The sequence below is a fragment of the Pseudorasbora parva genome, chromosome 9 (assembly GCF_024679245.1).
Source record: "Pseudorasbora parva isolate DD20220531a chromosome 9, ASM2467924v1, whole genome shotgun sequence".
In the NCBI taxonomy this organism is placed as follows: domain Eukaryota; kingdom Metazoa; phylum Chordata; class Actinopteri; order Cypriniformes; family Gobionidae; genus Pseudorasbora; species Pseudorasbora parva.
The window spans coordinates 45290010-45313158 of record NC_090180.1 but is presented as its reverse complement, the minus strand read 5'-3'; the positions used below and the strand labels follow the sequence as shown (position 1 = coordinate 45313158).

Sequence of the window (23149 nt, the reverse complement as noted above, 5' to 3'; positions counted from 1 at the left end):
CACTGCAAACAATCACAACACAACCAAATACAGAAACACTGCAAACACTCAAAACACAACCAAATACAGAAACACACTGCAAACACTCACAACTCAACCAAATACAGAAACACAATGCAAACACTCACAACACAACCAAATACAGAAACACTGCAAACACTCACAACACAACCAAATACAGAAACACACTGCAAACACTCACAACACAACCAAATACAGAAACACACTGCAAATACTCACAACACAACCAAATACAGAAACACACTGCAAACAGTCACAACACAACCAAATACAGAAACACACTGCAAATACTCACAACACAACCAAATACAGAAACACACTGCAAATACTCACAACACAACCAAATACAGAAACACACCGCAAACACTCACAACACAACCAAATACAGAAACACACTGCAAACACTCACAACACAACCAAATACAGAAACACACTGCAAACACTCACAACACAACCAAATACAGAAACACACTGCAAATACTCACAACACAACCAAATACAGAAACACACTGCAAATAATCACAACACAACCAAATACAGAAACACACTGCAAATAATCACAACACAACCAAATACAGAAACACACTGCAAACAATCACAACACAACCAAATACAGAAACACACTGCAAACACTCACAACTCAACCAAATACAGAAACACACTGCAAATACTCACAACACAGCCGAATACAGAAACACACTGCGAATACTCACAACACAACCAAATACAGAAACACACTGCGAATACTCACAACACAGCCGAATACAGAAACACACTGTGAATACTCACAACACAACCAAATACAGAAACACACTGCAAATACTCACAACACAACCAAATACAGAAACACACTGCAAACACTCACAGCACAACCAAATACAGAAACACACTGCAAATACTCACAGCACAACCAAATACAGAAACACACTGCGAATACTCACAACACAACCAAATACAGAAACACACTGCAAATACTCACAGCACAACCAAATACAGAAACTTTTACAGTGCGTTTCTGTATTTGGTTGCGTTGTATTTGCAGCATATTTTTCTTTCTTTTTGCATGTGTGTTCTTTAGCTGCAGCTCTCTTGGCCACTGTATTTCAAACCTCTAACTCAAACGGCCGTTTCACACCACAAGTGTGAGCGGCGCATGAGCAGCGCATATTTTTTTCGGCACCCATGTTAATCAATTGAACTGCAGCATGTAACTCATCCTGCACCGTTTGTGTTCCAGACATGAATGATTGATTCCTCAAATCATTTGTCCTGTTGAGAAGAAATTCTATGCACTATTTTTATTTGATTTTTGGCTGATAAATTATATTTTCCACCCCTTATTTTAGGAATCACCTGGAAAACCCTGTAGCAAACGCATAGCAACATGCTAAAACAGCCTAGCAACCGCATAGTAATGACCTGTCAACATCCTACTGGTGAAGTTTTTCATCAGAAATGGAAAAATATATTTTTTATTGACGTGTACGAATCATAAACATGCATGTGACCTGAAAAAGTTGCATTAGGTGTGGACAACTGAGTGCTTAATTTCAGAAGGTAGAAAAAAATTAGTCCTGGACACGTTTTCTGACAAGTGATAAATTAGAGTTAAAAACAACCATGCTAATTACAGACGTGTGAAGAGCAGGAGAAATAACCTCAATTTAGCATCAACACCCACTGTGGGACAAGAACAGAGAGAGAGGGAGAGAGAGAGAGAGAGAGAGAGAGAGAGAGAGAGGGAGGGAGGGAGGAAGGGAGGGAGGGAGGCAGGGAGGCAGGGAGGGAGAAGCAGAGACTTACAGACTATGAGAGTTCATTCAAAGTTTGTGTTGAGTGTGAATTTGCATTATTTTTGTGTGTGTGAGTATGTGATTTGATTGACAGGCAGTAATATAACTATGCAAGTATATCAAATATGTAATAATCCATCACAGGTGTGTTGCTATTTGGTTTCTAACGTGTCCCGGGTGGATTTAGTGTGCTGCTATGCGGTTGCAGGATGTTATTTTTCCTATTCAAACCTGACATTGCACAACCAAATAAAAATGCACTCATGCAAGGTCTCAAAAATAATTACCTGACACAGAATTGGCTGACACAGACAAATATACTGATCCCCTGGTTATGATATGAAATGTTTTCTTTTTTTATTTGAATGCGATAGTTTCTATGAAGCATTAAGAGTGATGAACGATTTGTTAGTCAGTAATATTGTGAGATATTATTACTTTTGTTGAACACAAAAGATGATATTTGAAAGAATGTTGGTAAGCAGACATTTGATGGTAGACATTGACATCCATTGTAGGACAAAAAATACTATGGAAGTCAACTGTCTGGTTACCAACATTCATCAAAATATATTTGTTCAACAGAGGAATGAAACTCACACAAGTTTGAAACAACATGAGGATAACTGTTAACAACATAAAAATAACACTTTTATTATAATTTTTCAAAAAATGCTTTTTTCACCAAGGATGCATTAAATTGATCCAAAATGACAGTAAAGACATTTATAATGCTACAAATATTTCAATATATAAACGTGTCCAATAACATGCTGCTACCATGTGAGGAAACATAGGAAGTCACCGTGAGAATCTAGATCAGATCTCTAGGGAATGTTTCCCCTCGCATTAAATCAATCTCACACCTCATCCTATATCCATCCCTGCTATAGGACGGCGTGTCTGTGAGAGAGGGATGGGGGTGAGTCTGCCCTGCGGATATAGAAGACAAACACATGCAATGTTACTCGGTACACACACCGATCCACCGCACGCAGAGGAAGATCCAATGATGAGGGAGTTTGAGAATAAAAGGGTGGGCGTGCACAGAGGACGACCCAATGGGAAGACAAATACCCTCCGTAAGGACACACAGAAATGGCACAGGAGAGGGAGACAGAGACTGAAGGAGGTGGTCTATTTCTGTCTCGCGGTTCTCAAGAGATAGTACGGCTGTATGGGTTCTCCTGTTCACATAATCCTGTTCCAACCTTGGAATGAACAGAAGAGAGAGAGAGAGAGAGAGAGAGAAAGAGAGAAAGAAAGAGATGGGGGGGTTATGTACACACACACACACATATTGTTAGGGTCATATTTGTTTGTGTTCTGGTTCGAATTTTCCCTGTTTCTTGATCGCCTGTCTTCCTTCCTTTTTAGTCGCCATGGTTTCTAATATAATTACTTATTATTGCCACCTGTGTCTTGTTTAGTTTCCTTTGTTTGCTCCTGGTCAGTTTTTGTTAACACAAAGTGTGTTTTTTGTATACAAAGAGCACAAAGAAATACAAAGAATGTATTTTTTTCATGTAAGATCAAAGGTTGGTTGGTGCTTGATGGCCTGGGGGAACATTTACACACTGCAGCATTTCTGCACAGACTTAAAGATGCTATTGTAGTGAATGAGACGTACATAATTCACCCTTGTTATTAAATATGGTTCTATATACTGCCGAGGATTAACACAGTACTGTTCAGGGTTTGTGGTCCCTTTAAGTTTGTCTGTTGCTCGTTGACTTTTGACGTTGGTCAACACCCACTTGGGGGGTTGGTTGTGTGTTGTGTTTTTGGTTGATATTAAACGAGACACTCATGTGCTCAACGTGAGAAGTTGTCGCTTGTTATTCACAGCAATTTCCACACTATTTCATTTTAACACTGCTCCAGTGACACAGAGGCTCACAGTGACCCTGAAAACACCACAAGAACCAAACCCAGACTCGACTGATCCGCTTGAAGACAGAACTTATATATGGAAGTCATAGAAAGAGCAGGTGAGTGATAAAATAAAGGGATGGACATGAAAAAGAAGAAGAAAAGAAACCAGATAATGTAAAATAGCTAATACAGATGATATTATTGAGCTCTATGTTCATGTTTTATGCCTACATTTCTAAAAAAAATTACCTATACAGTATTACACAGGCAAATTAATTATATTACTAAGTAAGTAGCCTAATATCAGGTTTTAGTCCCTTTTACATAGAGGAATTCAAGAATTATAGTATTATTTGTGGGGCCTGATAAAGGATTGTTGCCAGGTGAATGATAAAACAAAATAAAATTTCAAAAGATTTTGACAGAATATCTTTTGACTTGGACCAGTAAATAATCTAGCAACCCCCTAACCACATACATAAGAAGGCCCTATATAACCACCCAGTGGCTCTTTCAGAAGGACAATGCGCCCTGCCACAAGAAAAAAAATGGTTTAGGAATGGTTTGAGGAGCACAACAACACGTTTGAGTTGGCCTCCAAATTCCAGATCTCAAACCAATCGAGCATCTGTGGGATGTGCTGAACAAACAAGTCCGATCCACTGAGGCCCCACCTCGCAACTTACAGGACTTAAAGGATCTGCTGCTAACATCTTGGTGCCAGATACCACAGCACACCTTCAGGGGTCTAGTGGAGTCTATGCCTCGATGGGTCAGGGCTGATTTGGCAGCAAAATGGGGACCAACACCAACATATTAGGAAGGTGGTATATTGGTATGTCATAATGTTATGCTTCATTGTTGTATATACATACACTGTAAAAAATTATTTAGAAAAAAAGTTACCTGGTTGCCTTAATTTTGTAATTTTGAGTTAATTGAAATTAAAATTTTGAGTTAATACAATGAACATTTTTTGAAATTAGACAACCTTTATTTTTATTTTTTTTAAGATTTTGTAAGCATATTGGGTAATTGTGTGTGTTTTATTTCTGATGACGCAGTGAAACATGCCAAATAGTGCTATTTTCATGATTTATCAATTTTTTTATGTGGTTCAGATACAATAATATTTTGAGTTTCTATTTATTAAACAAATTTCCTTCATTGTATCAACTCAAATTTTTAATTTCAATAAACTCAAAATTTTAAGGCAACCAGGTTACTTACTATTTTAAGTTAAACCAACAAAAAACAACCAATTTTTTTTTTACAGTGTATGAATACATTTAGACCACTTAACATAGTGATTGCTATCAGGATGTGAAGAGACTTTCAACAAGCATAACAAAAAAAGATTTCTGCAACAGATCAACTACCCTGCCTTTAATGTAATGAATATTTGCTAAAAACTCTTTTGCTTTCTTTTCATTATGTCAACACACGCACACGCACACGCACACGCACACGCACACACACACACACACACACACACACACACACACACACACACACACACACACACACACACACACACACACACAATTCAGATTGCAACACTTAGAACTCATGTAAGCAGTGCAGTATTTTCCAATACATGGACAAAAATAGAAGCATCAGAATGCACATTTCATACAGGGAGCAGTTTGTAGTTTATTGAGATCCACCGGCCTATAGGGAGACTGTCTTATTGCTCGTTGTTGTTGTTCTGACGATTCTAAATCTCTTTATGGAGGATGGTGGAAGATCTTGACTGGCAGGATGACCTCTAATATGTCAGTAACTGCATTTTTATTAGCAGGATGAAGAAAACAGAATGAGAATTTGGTTGGCGCTGTCTGAGGTATTTTGAGAATTGCGTAAGGCCTGTAAACATGTCTGACTCAGTCAAGAGACATGAGACATCCTTCAAATCCCAGCGGATCTTCACTCATCGACTCATCATTGCTCAGCATTCAGGTCCTTATGGCAAGACGATTTGACTTGTATTCATTCTCAGGATATAAATTCTTGATATCAACTATTCAATTCTTTCTATAGTTACAGTGGATCTAGAAAGTATTCAGAGCACTTTATTTTTGTCACATTTTTTATGTTACAGTCTTATTCCAAAAAGGATTAAATTCATTATTTAGCTTAGGGTCATTGTCCTGTTGGTTTTCTGTTAAAACAGCAGGTTTTAAGGATGTCTCTATACATTGCTGCATTTATATTTTCCTAGATTCTGACTATTCCCCCAGTTCATGCCGCTGAAAAATATCCCCACAGCATGATGCTGCCGCCCACCACCATGCTTAGGCAAGGCAAGTTTATTTATATAGCACATTTCATAAACAATGACAATTTAAACTGCTTTACATAGAAATTAATTAAAATAGTGATAACATATGCATAAGAAATAAGAATGCCATACATAATAATTAAAAATAAAAACAAGGATCATTAAAATAGTTATAGAAAGAATTAAAAAAATAATAAAAAGAACTATAGAGCTTAAATGTAGAGATGATATTGGCCAGGTGATGAGCTGTACCTGGTTTCCCCCAGACATGACACTTGCCATTCAGGCCAAAGAGTTCAATCTTTGTTTCATCAGACAAGAGAATTTTGTTTCTCGTGGTCTGAGAGTCCTTCAGATGCCTTTTAGCAGACTTCAGACGGGCTGTCGTGTGGGGTCTGGCCACTCTACTATATTGGCCTGATTGGTGGAGAGCTGCAGAAATGGCCGTTCTTCTGAAAGGTTCTTCTTTCTCCAGAGAGAAACACTGTATAGCTCTGTCAGAGTGACCATTGGGTTCTTGGTCACCTCCCTGACTGAGGCCCTTCTCCCCCCGATCGCTCAGTTTGGCTGGGCAGCCAGCTCTAAGAAGAGTCCTAGTGGTTCCAAACTTCTTCCATTTACGGATGATGGAGGTCACTGTAACCATTGGACCTTCAGTGCTGCAGAAATGGTTCTGCACCCTTCCCCAGATCGGTGCCTCCTGTCTCTGAGGTCTACAGACAATTCCTTGGACTTCATGGCTTGGTTTGTGCTCTGACATGCACTGTGCATTGTGGGACATTATATAGACAGGTGTGTGCCTTTCCAAATCATGTCCAATCATCTGAATTTATCACGGATGGACTCAAGTGGCAGAAACATCAAGTGGTTGAAACACCACAAGTATGATCAGTGAAAACTTTGAGTGTCATGCAAAGGCTGTGAATGTACAAGATTTTTTATTTATTTTTATTTTTAAACAAATTTGCAAATATTTCAAACAAACTTCTTTCGCATTGTCATTATGGGGTTTGATTTGTAGAGTTGAGGGAAAAAATATGAATTGTATTCCATTTTGGAAGAAAGCTGTAACGTACAAACATTTGGAAAACGTGAAACACTGTGAAAACTTTTTAGGTGCACTGTAAAATGCTAATTCTTGATATCAGAAATTGAATTGCTACTAGTAAAAAAAAAATCATTTTTTGATATCAACAATTCAGTTGCCACTAGTGACGATGTTTTTTGATACCATGAATTTTATTGTTACTAGTAAGAAACCCATTTTAGATCTCTGAAATTATATTGCTATCAATAATTTAATTTGAATGGCAGCCTATTCATGGGGACATTTCACTTGTGAAAATCCAATTACTGATATCAAGAGTGAGTTTTTTCCTAGTTTTTTTTAAATTAAATTGTTGATATCAAGAATTCATTTTTCTGCGAGTGATAATGTCATTGTGGATATCATGAATGAACATTGCTACTAGTGGAAATCTAATTCCTGATATTAATAATGAGCATTTTAATAGTGAAAATTAAATAGTTGATATCCTGGGAATGATTAAAAGCCAAAACGGCTTGCCATAATGACCTGAAGAAGTTATGGAAATGAAAATGTGAAAATAAGAAAACACACAAAGACAGCAAAGACAAGTGTTCACACAAACAAACACACTGTGCAAAATGATCTCTTAGGCCTAGAATCCAGTTGTCAGTGAATTATAAGAAAATACTATGCGAAATAAAGTTTATTCAATTTCAGAGATTCTGTGTCAAAAGATCCCTGTTAAAACAGCAGTTTTTTCCCTCAGTTGTAGCCCTTTAAAATGTAACATTTGCTACTTTAATGTACACACACACACACACACACACACACACACACACACACACACACACACACACACACACACACACACACACACACACACACACACACACACACACACACACACACACACACACACACACACACAGCAACTCATTTCGGACAAAGAAAAAAAGTCAGAGTTATAATTGGGTATGTGGTTGTGTTCAGAATCAACTAATCATCAAACTCATGTGAGATATATGACCTAAAATGATTTTTATATGATCTTTGTAGAACAAAAAACATCTGTTTTAATCACTGGTGTTGAGTCACACATAAATCAGTTCAGTCACTTTAAACCTTTGGGGACTATTTTTTCAACTAACAAAACTGCCTTGCAACAGGAAGAACTGTGAATGACGACATCTTTCCTGCTTTTGGTAAGTTGATATGTGTTGGGACTGTCCTGTTGATCAGAGGATGGAGCACTAATGCCCTCTTGTGGAGAACAGTCAATACTGCAGTGGCCACTGATCCAAAGCATTGCAGTACGATGACCAATGGTGTGGATTCAAAGTGTCATTTCAACACATGATGACTTTCAGTTTCAGGTATGCAAAATGAAAAAGGTATGCAAAGCTGCATTGTGCATTATTTTTTGCTTAAAGAGTAGAATCATAATACCATTAAAACAAACAAAAGGCTTAGCCTCAAACTATACCTTGCAATGTTTTTTATGTTCACAACTATTTTATTTTAAATAATATACAGGCTCATATTTATCCATTTATTATTACATATTTTAGGGATATATATATATATATATATATAAAATATAAATAATCCCTAAAATATGAAATGCATAGGCTGATGTAATACTATGTAATTCAATTATCCATTTTTGAACATGGTGAATATTTTATTAAACATGAATATTTAAGCATCCTAACGTTTATTTCAACACATGCACACATTTCGAAACACAAAAAGAGACCCTTCGAGTAAAGCAAAGGTCCATTCCTCCAAAGCTGACCGATGGAATGACAAAGAAAAGTATTGGTGCATCTTGGGAATTGTGGTTCCGTTAAGTGCTGATAAAAGTAATACACATTTTCGAATCATAATAACATCCGGCGAGATTTTGTCATCTCTCATGACTTTTATGCAAGTGTTTCGTTAATAACTCATTGTAATAGCTGGCTTTTATTTTCTCATATTCACAGTTGTAGTCGGACACAGGAAGAATGCGTGTCCGCCCCTTTCACCCTCTCAACTACATTTCCCAGAATGCTCTTCCCACTATTTGCGCTTCTCTCAAAGATAATGCACCTAGGGAGTTGTAGTTTAAACCGACCGTGCCAGGTCGTTGCCTGACGTCTGGACGAGCATTATACATGAGGATCTCTGCAGAGGGAAGTCCATCATAGAAATGAAAATAGAGGCCAGGTAATCTTGCTTTTCTTACGATTTATACAAAGACACATGTACAGAGTGTGTATGAAGATAAAACACGAAGGTAAAGCGGACTTTGCCGGTTGCGCAAAGGACAGAGGCGACAGCGTTTTATAGCTGCGTTGGTGTTTTCCATGTGAAGCAGCGAAACGACCCGATTTTGTGTCTTTGTGTAGACTCTAAACACTCGTTTACTTGCATTACTGATGTCTGACATGTTAGTTATGATGTGAATGTTATATTTTGGGCGATATATGTAGAAACAGCACAGCTTGCACCATTAGGACACGAGAAATGAACCGGCCTCTGTTATGCCGCAATATTGTGGACGTCTCGTGTTCTGTGTGCATTTCACATCAACTTTAACGCGGTATTAAACCATAAACACACGAATACATGCCGCAGATTCGACGTAATTATGCAACACGGGCGCTGTTGAGTCATTGTCCAATCAGAGGCCAGATTATTATGGCAATGCTACAAAATAACAAAAGACAACGTGGCATTTATATGTAACATGCACAGCTCACACCTGATTAACAACACTTGAAACACTGTAATATGAACAATGTTTTTTAGGACTGAATGGAGCTGTCAAAATCATGTGGTCCACCACCATATGCTGACACTCCCATCAGTTTCTATATGCTGAAATGAAAGCATTGTCTGCAGTTGTGTCGTGTGTATTGTTGCTCTTAACCCTAAACACGTTCTGATGGTATTCTAATAAAGCCAAGGGTATAGGGATAGGGAAAACATTTCATTTTAACAGATATCATCGTACATCTCCATTTGAATAAAGGCACAATGTGTAAGATTTTTGGATTAAAATACCCAAAACCTTTAGGACAGTGTTATATATATTTTTTGACCTGTGTTCTTACGTTATCCCAAATGTTTCCAAGAATGTTAAAATACAGAGAAATAAGCAGTTTTATCCAGGTCTCGGACTGTGTCCGTGCTTTGCCTATCAATGACATCATATCTGCGTTACTTGATTTACGGTTTTATTTTGTTGAAACCATGGAAACACCAAAGACACTTTAATATATGATGTGCTTTATTATTAGACAGGTTAGCAACTGTTGGAGAAATTATAAAAAATAAAAATGAGATGCGAAAAATTATATATTTTTGAGTTTACATAAATCACAGTACACTACAGCAAGACAATTGTTTTGTATTACAAGTTTTCTGAAAAGTTATGATTAAATATTCAAATGAGGTATTATCAGATTATTAACGTGCATCTCCAGAACAGAAATATGAACCATGAAACCTTCAATGTTTCATTTTGTTATACAGAAGTGATGTTGGATATCTCTTTTCATCACTCCAATAAAAATAATCACCATGTCTTTAGGAATACAATAAATCAGGTGGTAATTTTTTGTGAACAAACTCCTGTGTAAAAATCTTCAGAATATATAGATGGGAATAAAACTGTAAAAGTGGAGATTTCTGAAAACAGCCTTTAAAGATATGTATTGTGTTTGAAATCTACAGATGCAATACGTGTAAAAATGCATAATAAAACAAGCACTCCAGCAACACTTTATTTTAGGGTTAAATTCTCACTATTAACTAGTGTCTTATAAGCATGGCTATTACTAGGATATGTCTGTTTATTAGTACTTATAAAGCACATAATAATGCCTTATTCTACATGCCTTGATCCTACCCAATCTCTAAACCTAAACTTTACTAAAACTACCTACTTACTATTAATAAGGGGTAAATTAGGAGTTTATTGAGGCAAACGTCATAGTAAATTGTGAATATGTGTTCCCCATACTTTTATTTCCAGCAGAAGACATGAAATCAAAATAGCCCAAAGTCTCAAAATGACATAAACCAAAACACACAAACCTGGTGGTTTATCTATAATTCTGTCATTTTTCTTTTCCAGACGTGCTTGAGGTTTTGGAAAAATGTCCAAGAAAAGGGGCAGGTGAGTACAGACAATAACCATGCTTTAAAATTGGACAATGATGGCGTTGGTATGATGATGCTATGGCACTTTGATATTGAAGTGATATTAATACTTATGTAACTTGCAAATACCATAGTAAATGAAATGAATGGAAATGCAGTGGTATAACATCACTGCAATCGACTGTGCATGTGACGTGACCGTCGTAGTCACTGCAGGTACGCCCACTGAGTGACTATTATGTACTACGTTGCTTTCCAGATGTTTGTTTCAGTATCTGCTCACATTGGTCGACCTCTAATATATTAGCCTGTATGCCAGCTGAACTTAGCCCCGCCCACAACATTTGAGGTCAGGAGGTTCGGTCTCTTGAGCTGTTTGTGGAGCAACTATGCTCGAACAAGAGCTGTTCGGACCAATCAAATTGTCAGAGCGGGCTTTATATGATGATGGAAAGATGACCATCCATGTCACCAAAGAGCGCTTGGGTTGAATTAGTTCTAATCCTAAACAGAGAACTTGTTCGCATATGTATTCACCTTTACTATTTCTCTCAAAAATGATGATCGTGTTGGGAAGTACTCCGTGTATCCTTAAATTCTTTTCACAACACTGGCAAGGATCGTTTACACCACTGATCTCTATATAGATCAGTGGTTTACACTCATCTTCTTCTTCTACTTCTTCCAGTGTTCGTGCAGTTGAGTTCTGTTAACAGCTGTGCGTCGCTCAACATGCGTTACATACTCTGTGTCTCTGATTGGTTTTAGGTCTATCCAATTGAGTGCAGAGGCATTTCCTTTCCTGGTTCGGTTGAAACACACCCCATAATCACGGCCCAATGGAGCAGTATCAGACTCATATTCTGACTAGAATCTGAATATGATGAAGTCAGGCTAGTAATGTATGCCATATGGTCCAAAATTGACCAATTGTCCACACCACTCAGATTATCAGCAGGACCAGGTTGATAAGAATATTTTGGTGTCAGGCTGGATTATGCAGTGACATTTCCAGGAATGTGTTTTCAGTGTTGAAACTGTTGATTGACAGACATACTCCAGTAGCAGTGAATGATTAAACTAAGCTCCGACTGAACTCTTGCACTGGCTGAACTAAAGTCACTTATTAGTGGTTGGTAGTTTTACTGACCATCGTGTCGGCCCAGTTTTTGTGCACTAGTCGGACCCCCATCATCAGGGCATTTTGGCCAATTGAGCATGTTGAATCAGCATCTGTAGGCATTGGCTTTGTCGGTGTGAGAGAGCACTCTAATTGGCAGCTTAATGCCCCTTACACATTGTATGATTTGGGTAGCCTGACAAGCCAGACCCACATCAAGATGTTTAGTCTGGAAACTCACCATTGACAGCTCAATCCGAGGGGCGGATAAACGGTTGTCTTTCAAACTCCCTCTGCAAGCGATAGGATAGCGCTACAACCAACCAGAGCAACGAAGGTGAAGCAGAGCTTGTTGAAAGATTAAACATTTGCCGTATCCGGTCGGCAAAACTCAGAACACATCTTCCCTTCTTAAGAATGACTTCAGTGCCGTTCTTTTTCAAAGAAAAGCTCAACTCCAAGTCTTCCAGAGTCACGGTCAAAGCTGATTCGAAAGACCGCCGTTCGCCAGTTTTTGTGTTTACTAGAAGCACGCAAACGCAACTCGGCCGTCGTCATTATGGCCCTGCCCACCGACACTATACACGATGTGATTGGCCCGGCAAGAGGTAGGGTAGGGTCAGAAGGGATTACAGCTCAGAAGGGTATTGAGAGTTGCTAGACGACACTCGCGGGCAGATTAGATTTGCTGCCGCTAGGGTGCCTCTAGATTTCTAGGCTAAGTGTTTACATGAACGCTATATAAAGTGATTGGGTTAATGTGCACGTTCATATTTCACAAACTTCTGATTGGATTTAATCTTTTGGCATGCACACGCTATACAAGTTTCCTGATGTTGTGTCATACTAACCATCCTCCTTTTCTCTGTTTTAAAAAAGCAGACTGAATATTTATCTATTTGGTGTCCTTATTAGGAGATGACGAGCACATGCAGCATTGCTGCTCATTTATCAAGCAGTAAAAACGACCCATTCTGTGCCCAAATCCAGTCGCCTGTAGATGAGAGTCCAAAACAAGGACTGGTGGGACGTTGTTACTTACTCACAACTTGCTGTGAATTTTATTTTATATATATATGAATTTTATATATATATATATATATATATATATATATATATATATATATATATATATATATATATATATATATATATATATATAAAATAAAATTCACAGCAAGTTGTATATATATATATATATATATATATATATATATATATATATATATATATATATATATATATATATATATATATAAATTATTCAATAAAGAGGTTCGAAATGACCGTTCATTTTTAAATTGCACAAGTGATTAAATCCATGATGTAGATCATAAATGTATTTATAATCTGTTTACTTTTCATACTGAGCTTAACCATTGCTTAATATTTTTAGCTGTAAAATTGGATTTATCTGACTGATCTAATTCAGGCTTTAATTAACTGTATCTGCAAAATTTACTTTATGAAAAATGACACATTTCAAAACCTAAACCTAAAAATAACCCACAGGGAGCGTTCTAGGAACTGTGGAAAGGTTCTCTTTATGTTGCCAAAAAAAAAAAGAACCTAAAGAAAACGTTCCTAGATTATTTAGTTCCCAAAGAAATAACCATATTTGAACATTAGGGGAACGTTTTGTGTTTGCTGGGATGCTATGACAAGAGTTACTAGACAACGACGATAAGTAAACTTGTTGTGTAGTGAGAATCACAGCAATTCTGGGACAGTCCTGTAGTGTGAGATTGCCCTTAGCTAAAGAGTCAGTGCTCAGGAATAAATGTGAAAGCGAGCAAAGAAGTCAAGAAGCCACAGTCAGAGGGCTGTTCTAATTTTACATCATCTTACCATTCCAATGCACAAATATTTTTATAACAACATGAGCCGACTGGAATGAAGAAAGTGATCAGCATGATTGATATTCAACATGGTAAGCAAGCGCTGTGTTGTTTACGGTGTGTATATCTGCAGTCCTTGTTTTGGTTGCTCTTTTTGAATGACGAATATAGACTATTGCTCCTGCTGATATAGACTTACACGCAGGTGCTGAATGCATGAGCTAGTTAACTGTGAGCTTTGTGGTTCAGCTTTTGTCACCGCTGGTTCTTTGACGTCGTCTTGGTGTGTCACAGCCTTTAAACTCAGGCATGTGGCTGCTGTATAATGTGTGTATTGGGAAAAGTTACTAGTTATTCTTCATGTCATGTGAGTGAGTAGACTTCATTTTTCAATATATTTTTCAGTATTCATTTCTATTAGGTGCCTGTAGAGTCAGTGTGAACCCATTTTATTTTCTTGTATTTCTGAATAGGATATTCAAGAAAAATAATTGTTTTGGATTGTGAGTGGCTGTTACGGGTCAGAATAGATCAAGGTGGTAGAAATAGAAATAAAAGATTATGAAGATTTTTTTGTACACTACTGTACTGTGTAAATGTTTGGATTCGGTAAAAGGTTTTTGAAAGAAGTTTCTTCTGCTCACCAAGGTTGCATTTTTATGCATTTTATAATTTTTTATCAAAAATACAGTGAGATGTAATTACGATGTCAAAAAAACCATTTGCCATTTCAATATATTGTAAAATGTAATTTATTCCTGTGATCAAAGCTGAATTTTCAGCACCATTACTCCAGTCGTCAGTGTCACATGATCATTCAGATATGATGATTTGATGATCAAGAAACATTCATGATTATCAATGTTGAAAACTGATTTTTGTGGAAACCGTGATGCATTTTTCAGGATTATTTGATGAATAGCAAGTTTGATGAAAAGAACAGCATACATGTGACCCTGGACCACATAAGTCATAAAACTTGTGGCAATAGCCAACAATAAAAACATTTTAAGGCCAAAAATCATCAGGATATTAAGTAAAGATCATGTTCTCTGTATATATTTTGTATATCTCCTACTGTAAATATATCACAAATGTATTATTATTATTAATATGCATTGCTAATGACTTCATTTGGGCAACTTTTATTTTCTGAATAGTTAGATTTTTTTTTTTTTTTTGCACCCTCAGGTTCCAAATTTTCAAATAGTTGTAATCTTAACAAACCATACATCAATGGAAAGCTTATTTATTCAGCCTCCCTGTGATGTATCTTAATTAAAAATGGACCCTTTTGACTGGTTTTGTGGTCCAGGATAACAAATGTATACTTTCACTTTATCAATTTAATGCATGCATCCTTAATACTAAAATTAATAAAAAAATATAAAGTGTACTAGTGTACTCTAAATCATGCCACATTTTCATTTGATTCTTTATCAATTTTTATATCCTGTCTAATTTTGTTTAGACTGCTGATACTCATTTTCATATCACTTTAGATTAGTGCACAGTATGTGTGTCTGCTATGTGAGCCATTTGCATTTGATATAATCTAATCGAGAATGCTGTGCAATATAAAAATGATAAAATCATAATCATCAGTGTTTGAACGGTAAACGATCCTTGCTATAGCAAGCTCAGCCAGACTTAATGCCGCCCATTATGCTCTTGTTTTTCTCTGCTCGGCAGGAAGCGCAGCAGCGGCGAGCTGAGCGACAGTCTCACCCCAGATCCCAACAACCTGCTGGGCCGACGGATCCAACACAGCTGGAGGGAGAAGGGCGCGCTGACCAAGTGGAAGGGCACCGTGCTGGACCGCCTCAGCGTCAACTCCTCCCTGTTCATGGTCAAGTACGACGGCTTCGATTGCGTCTATGGCATCGAGCTCTTTAAAGATGAGAGGGTCTCCAACCTGCAAGTTCTCACCGAGAAAGTGGGTGAGTAGGTGGATCTGTTGTGCCCCAAACAGGAAACAAGCCAGTGACAGGAAGTAGCACATGTGCAAGGATGAGCAGGCGTTATTTATAGTGCATGAACGGATACTAAAGCATTCTGTGAGAGTAAGATGACCAAAATGTGACAGTATTTAAAGTTATTTATCATGATATACACTAGCATTCAGAAGTTTGTGGTCTGTTTTCCACAGTCTCACCCCAGACCATGGCTGGGTAATATGGCCCAAAAAATGATCATGATATAACATTTTTCATATCAGTCGATATCATCAATTATTACGATAAATGTCAAATCTTTATTTCTTTCAAATTTAAAGGCATATTTTTGGCTCCTTAGTGAAAGTTTATTGTCAGAACATGACGAATACTTCACGATTTTGTCTTCTTTACACTTTTTCTGTCATTTATCCTTAACAAAATTAATTTCTGCACGTTCTAACAGGTGACATTGCTTCATGTCAAGAAATTGTGTTGCCTGACTTTGGAGGCACAGATTGCTGTGCAGGCGGCAATATTAATAATATTACACTTTTTGTTTCTTAGAAATGACAGTAGCTTGAGTTGACAGTAATAGTAGCTTTAGTTAGGATGCAGATGTGAATTCATGTTCATTAACAAAATCAGTAACATCAGTACAATTCTGACAACCTAATTTTTATATGGTAAAATTTAGTGTGTAAAAAATGCCTGTAAACTTATACTTGCCTCAAAAACAATGTTTAACCTATTTTTAATGATTTATTTTCCTCCCTTTTTATACTATGTAAAATGTTTTCTTGACAAGTCAATAAAAAAATTCTTACCAACGCCAGGCATTTGAACAGTAGTGTAGGTAATTGTCATCACAATGCTGTTATATTTATATTTGCATTAATTAAACCAATAACATGCATGTGTATTTCATTCAGTCGCAGTCAGATTTCAGAGCTGTTGTAAAGCAATATGCCCCAAGAGCTCTTAACAAGGGTAAAATCACTGTAACTCTCTCTCACCTCTCGCACTTAAATGTGCATTTAATCGTTTTGCTGTGTTTCCAAACCCTTCAAAGTGAACAACAAGATCAAGGTTCCTCATGACGCAGAGGAGCTGGTGGGAAAAGCCGTGGAGCATCTGTTTGAGAAGGAGGACGGTGAGAAGAACGAGTGGAGGGGGATGGTCCTGTCCCGAGCGCCCATCATGACCAACTGGTACTACATCACATACGAGAAAGACCCTGTGCTCTACATGTACCAGCTCTGGGACGACTACAAAGACGGAGACCTGCGGATCTTACCTGAAGCAGGTAAATAAGCCGACGTTTTTTAATAAAACCTTTCTAAAGTGAATTCCGTTTGACGGTTGTTGATATTACTCACTTGTCTGGCTATCACCGCACCAAGCTCAATTTAAAATTGAACATTGGTCTGTGGAGTCTGCTCAGTATTTTCTCCTGCACAAGAGGCGTGATAAACGAGCATTATTTGAATGACTTTGTATGTTATTAGTTAGTCTTTCAACCAATCAGACCACAAGAGGCGTGATCAACAGGCAACGACCCATTGCTTCTCTATCTGTCATTGTTTTAAACCCACCAATAGCGTGCCTGGGGGATAAGCCAGTCTGTGATTGGTTCCTGCAGAAGTGTAACAGAAGCAGTAGTATGAATGTACATGTTTCCAGACTGAGTTGAAGGGCGAAATCAAATCGCCGGCAGATCAGGCTGGGTTTACCCAGTCTAATTACTCACCTTTTGCTTGATGAATTTTAAAATAGTTACAGTACATTAAAATGTATGCCAATAGCAGACAATTTCTACTCTGCCATGGACAGAGCAATGCTTCATGACCAAGATTGTGTTTTTTTTGGTTCTGTGTGACTCTTATAAAATACTTTTTTACTAAGCATGTCTTTTGCCCTGTTTACACCTGGTATTAAGATGCGCTCTGGTTGATCAGATCACAAGTAGGCGAAGGAGACACGTTCTCGTTTACGCCTGGTGTTTAAATCTGTCTCTTTTGTCCTCTTTCTGTCCTGATTTCTTCGAGGGGATGGTCTATGGGTTGGTAGCTTTTTCAGATCTTTCGATCTAATGGACTAAATAAGCTTGCACAGTGTACATATGAACATGATTGGAGACGACAGAAAAACACACAGAGAGCAGCAGCTTTTGTCTTTGCTATGACGCTGTGAGTGTGTGATCAGGAATGGAGAGAGAACATTGTGCTTGATAGGTTTTTTTTTGGTCTTCAAATGAAACTTGGGTCTTCAGCCGATAAAGTTTGAATCCAGTCTGGCTAGCAGGCTTCCCATAATGTTTCTGCATTAGGTCAGTAGGGGGAGAGTAGATGGTCTTTTGTGACTGCTTGGACACTTTCGACCACATGAGCGTCAATCCAGTCAAACATGTTTTCAACTACGTCTGGAAGTGGTCGAGAGTGGACAGGCTCAAAACGTTTTAGACCCTGTTTACACCTGTATTTAGCCTGTCAGTGTCTACATTGTCAGCCACCTCAGTATCTCTACCTCGATAATAAATGCCGTTTTTTTTAAACCTTTTATTCACCACAGAATCCTGGAAAAAAAAACTTAGAAATGTTTCATGAGCAGCAAATCAGCATATTCGTGTGACATTGAAGACTGGCATAATAATGCTGAAAATTCAGTTTTGCATCCCAGGAATAAATTATATTTGAATATATTTAAATAAGAAAAACAATATTTTAAAATGTAAAAAATATTTAATAATATTACTGTAGTTCTCACTGTATTTTGTATTAAATAAAGGCAGTTTTGGTGAGCATTAGGTGAGCAAATGTTTTAATTTTATAGTATTGTGTTCTGAATATAATTATATAAAATGTTAATTTTAATTAATAACATGCATATTTATTTAATGTAAAATGTATATATATTTTAATATTGGATTTAGTATATCCTATTAACAGGGCTTGACATCAGTCACTGTGGCTAATGGTTTTCCAAAGTTACTAGCCACTCAGCATTTTCACTGGCCACAATTTAGACAATGATACCATGGAGAAAAACTACCATATAGATATTTTTAATATTGTCTGAAAATTAGGCTGCTGTCACTTTAAGACCTGACGCATGGATCGATTATACTGTTACAAATGCGTTTTCTTTCTCAACTGTTCACGTTCACTTAAAACAACTGACTGTGTTTACTTAAATACTCACCAAGATTGGCATTTAACATTATTGTGTGTGTTTGACTGTTTAAGCGAAATAAGCAGTGATTTAACTCAATTTCACGAGTTGACACTTACATCAAATTAAATAGAGTAAAGATTATGTGTATTTGGCGTGCTGTCCGGGGGAGGGCTCCGGGCTCGGATTTTAGCCCGAACCCAGAGGTTGAATTCATTCATTGTAAAAGTGCACTTTAAGTTTACCGTTTCCAATTCTTTGTTTCCACAGAAAATAAACACCTGCTGCCCGCAGACAGGAAGCCCGGTGAGGAAACAGAGAGCCTTGTGGGTAAGCAGGTGGAGTATGTGACGGATAAAGGAGTAAAGAGAACAGGTCTCGTCATCTATCAAGTTCCGGCCAAGCCGTCGGTCTACTACATCAAATACGATGATGATTTCCACATCCACGTGTACGACCTGGTCAAGACCACCTAAAAGATACAAAGACACAACAAAGAAAACCGAAACAAACCCACTGCTTCACCTCTTCATAGCTTAAGTATCATCATCGCCTCTCAGAGTACAGTCTGCCATGCCTCGCCGTGAAGGGCTGGCCGCGGAGGTACTGTATGAAGCGTCCGTGTACAGGGTTTGTTATTTTCAGTTGGTGTCATTGTCCACACTTGTCATATCAAAACAGTGTATTTATACGTGTGAGTTGGGCATCATTTGGTGTTTATAATCCCATGGAATATCTCCGATCCACCCGTAAGCCCCGGAAAAAGGTCAATCGTCGCATTTTCCAGATTTGCGTATGAATGTTCAGTCTCGCCAGACTGCGAAGGAGTTTCTTGGTTTTGACTTGTAAATAGTTCTGGTCCAAAAACAAAACAAAGACTGTCACATCAGAGAGACATTTGATTACACACTGTTTATCTATTTATGGAACTAATATGCTTCATAACAAACGTTTGCTGCCAGAAATGCCGTTGAAACCTTTGAGTGTCGCACTTTTAGTTGCGTTTCCCCCCAAATCAGATCAGATCTGCAACGATCTTGCTTTCCGCCACCTTTAAAAGGTGTTTTTTGATTTTGAAAGCAAAAATCCAAGTAAAGACCCCAAACTACGACTATATCTTGTTTTGAACAGATGTAGCATAAAGGAAGCACTATTGGCATGTTTCTGAAATGGTTTTCTATAGTGATTTAACCGCAGAGGAGTATTAAATGACTCGAGCGACGGCACTGAGCCTGGATGACGTCAGGTTCTGTCTTGTTGAACCATAAAAATGCTCCACGCTTGCCCGCTTTGTCCTGTGTGAAATCATCCGTGTTTTGTTACACATTTGTTTTGTTGTTGACTAGCAGAGGAGCACTTGTTTCTAACACCAAGCCACGTACTACAGCTGCGATTTTGAATGTCAAACATAGCAAAAATTAAACCAGTCTCCTTTTTTGATTGTAGTAAGATGACCAGTGCAATTAGATATGACGATGCACAGCAGTTTGAATATGTTTTAATTACCAATCACTTCAATCTTAGTCTGATTTGACGTTTATAAGGCCTTGGTTTAGTCCAACACAAATCCATTCCAGCAGGCTGGATAGACCTGTTAGAGCTCCACAAACATCGTAACGTCTTCTCCATTGCCTTACAGTGATATGAAGGCAGGTCTTAATTGATGAGAAGCTCAAATTCACCTTACGTTATATCCCAGCTGATCTGAGCAGATTTTTCTTCTTTTTCTTGACTTCAGATAAGTTTCCCTGTGTGCACGACAACCTTTATCATCACAGCCCTTTAAAGTGGTAAAACAGCAAAACTTTAAATGTCTTTTGTGACTATTTTTTGCTATTCTTGCTTTTTGCATTGCATTGCATCACGTTTTGTTGTAAATAATGCACACGAGCAAGTTCATGTAGCTGATTAGGCTTTTATATATATTTTTTCTTTTAGTATTTGCACTTTATTCTTACACTGTCAAGCATTTCTCCAATGTGTCTCGCAGGAAGTCAAAGATTAAGTTATTAAAAAACAAGGAGTGTCTTACTGATTGGCATCACACAAAATGAAATAAATTTGTTTTTAAATAGATTTGTTGGTTTTTAATATGCCCTTAGATTGCCAAAAAAAACGACTATTTTTATGCAAATGATATGATTAATTCTGCTTGATCATTATATACTATATTAAATCCAACACAATGTTATTTTTTTGCGCAAATAAATTTCATTAATTCGATTACACCCAATTTAACCACTTCTTACAGTTGACCTGTACATAAATGAATTCGGTTATGTAAATGTAATGCAAACAAATGAGGATTTGTATTTAAATGTTGGATGTTCAGCGCTCTCTGATTGGGTGCGTTTGCTGACTCATTTTCCTGCTGTGGTTTGCATGTGGTTATCATCATCTCTCGGGACATTTTTTTCAGTACATTAGCGCTTCGCACAGATCATCCGCTGTTTATTGTGTAGTTTTATTCTTGTTAGATATTCAGTATGCCATTATCAAAAACACACAGCATGTTTAATTTATTTTTTTGGAGTAGATCAATTTATTCGTCTTGACGCCAGTAAATCTTTTAGGCAACCCATTTTGGGATTACGGGAAGATATTGTTCAGTGAAATGCACATTTCTCTAAATGATTTGTTCAACTTTCAGCTGTGGATATGGATTGAGTTTCCGGTCCGTTTGACATCAGGTGGAATATTTTCTGTATATTCTCCGTTGTGCTTTAAAAACACTTGTACTATATTTCTGCTTTCCCTGTAGACAAAAAGTTTGATGATTTCAAGCCGTTGGAAATGCTCAAGGTTTCACGACCCTCGACAGGCTTCTGCAGTTTTTCTTTCTCCTAACTGTGAACGAGTAATTCTCTCTCTGGCTTCTTTGTAAATGTGTTTTATTGTGTGGTCTGCGAGCTTCTGCCGGTTCCTCTGGTTCTTCTATTAAATCTGTTTAATCTTTTGCTGCTTTTTTACCAAAGTTACGTTTCAGTAGATGACATTGAGGAGTCTATTCATCCTGTCTGTTTGTTTGATGTTATCGTAAATAATAAAAGAGATATTTTTTGCACTGAAAATGGTTGTTGTTTACTTGTGTCTCGCGTATAAGATGCACATGATGTAAAAACACGATGTTTAACTTTTTTCCCCTCAATAGAGTGCAACAGTCGGGTTCCGGAAGTAACAACTCCATTCATTTTCTCCACAAGGAAATTGATTTTGAATGATAAAGACAGACTGTGAGATACGAGGTTGTTATCGATATTATTTGCTTCTGCTGGAGCTGTTAGTCCACATTTCAGTGGAATTCCTGATGAAAAACTACATTACCCATGATGCTGCACAGAAAATTCCATGCACATGAAATTTAATGGCATCCCATTCTTAATCCGTAGGGTTTAATATGGAGTCGGCCCACCCTTTGCAGCTCTAACAGCTTCAGCTCTTCTGGGAAGGCTTTCCACCAGGTTTAGGAGTGTGTTTATGGGAATTTTTGACCATTCTTCCAGAAGCGCATTTGTGAGGTCAGGCACTGATGTTGGACGAGAAGCCCTGGCTCTCAGTCTCCGCTCTAATTCATCCCAAAGCTGTTCTATCGGGTTGAGCTCAGGACAGTCAAGTTCCTCCACACAAAAATCGCTCATCCATGTCTTTATGGACCGACGCTTTGTGCACTGGTACGTAGGCATGTTGGAACAGGAAGGGTTCATCCCCAAACGGTTCCCACAAAGTATTGTTACTTTGACTATTAAAAGTAGGCTAGCCTATTTAGTTTTATTAGTTTTTGAATTAGCATTAAAAATGTGAGCAAATTTAGAAATATTACTTTTTATTTTATTTTAAGTTTTTAAAAAGTATTTCCTGTTAATCCTGTTCACAATAGGCCTAATTGTTAATAATTTAATGCTTCAACTTATTTCAGTTTATTACCAAGAGGGGTAAA

The 23149-nt window shown here is 37.5% G+C and overlaps 1 protein-coding gene across 1 annotated transcript; it reads left to right on the top strand.

Annotated features, from left to right (window-relative positions):
• The first annotated feature begins 9091 nt into the window (after window positions 1-9091).
• zmp:0000000521 (spindlin-W) lies at window positions 9092-22283 on the top strand. Its single transcript, XM_067452799.1, has 5 exons — window positions 9092-9208; window positions 11124-11165; window positions 15800-16047; window positions 17114-17347; window positions 19483-22283. The coding sequence occupies exons 2-5, from the start codon at window positions 11146-11148 to the stop codon at window positions 19686-19688; spliced, it is 708 nt and encodes a 235-aa protein (XP_067308900.1). The 5' UTR covers window positions 9092-9208; window positions 11124-11145; the 3' UTR covers window positions 19689-22283.
• Window positions 22284-23149: the final 866 nt, after the last annotated feature.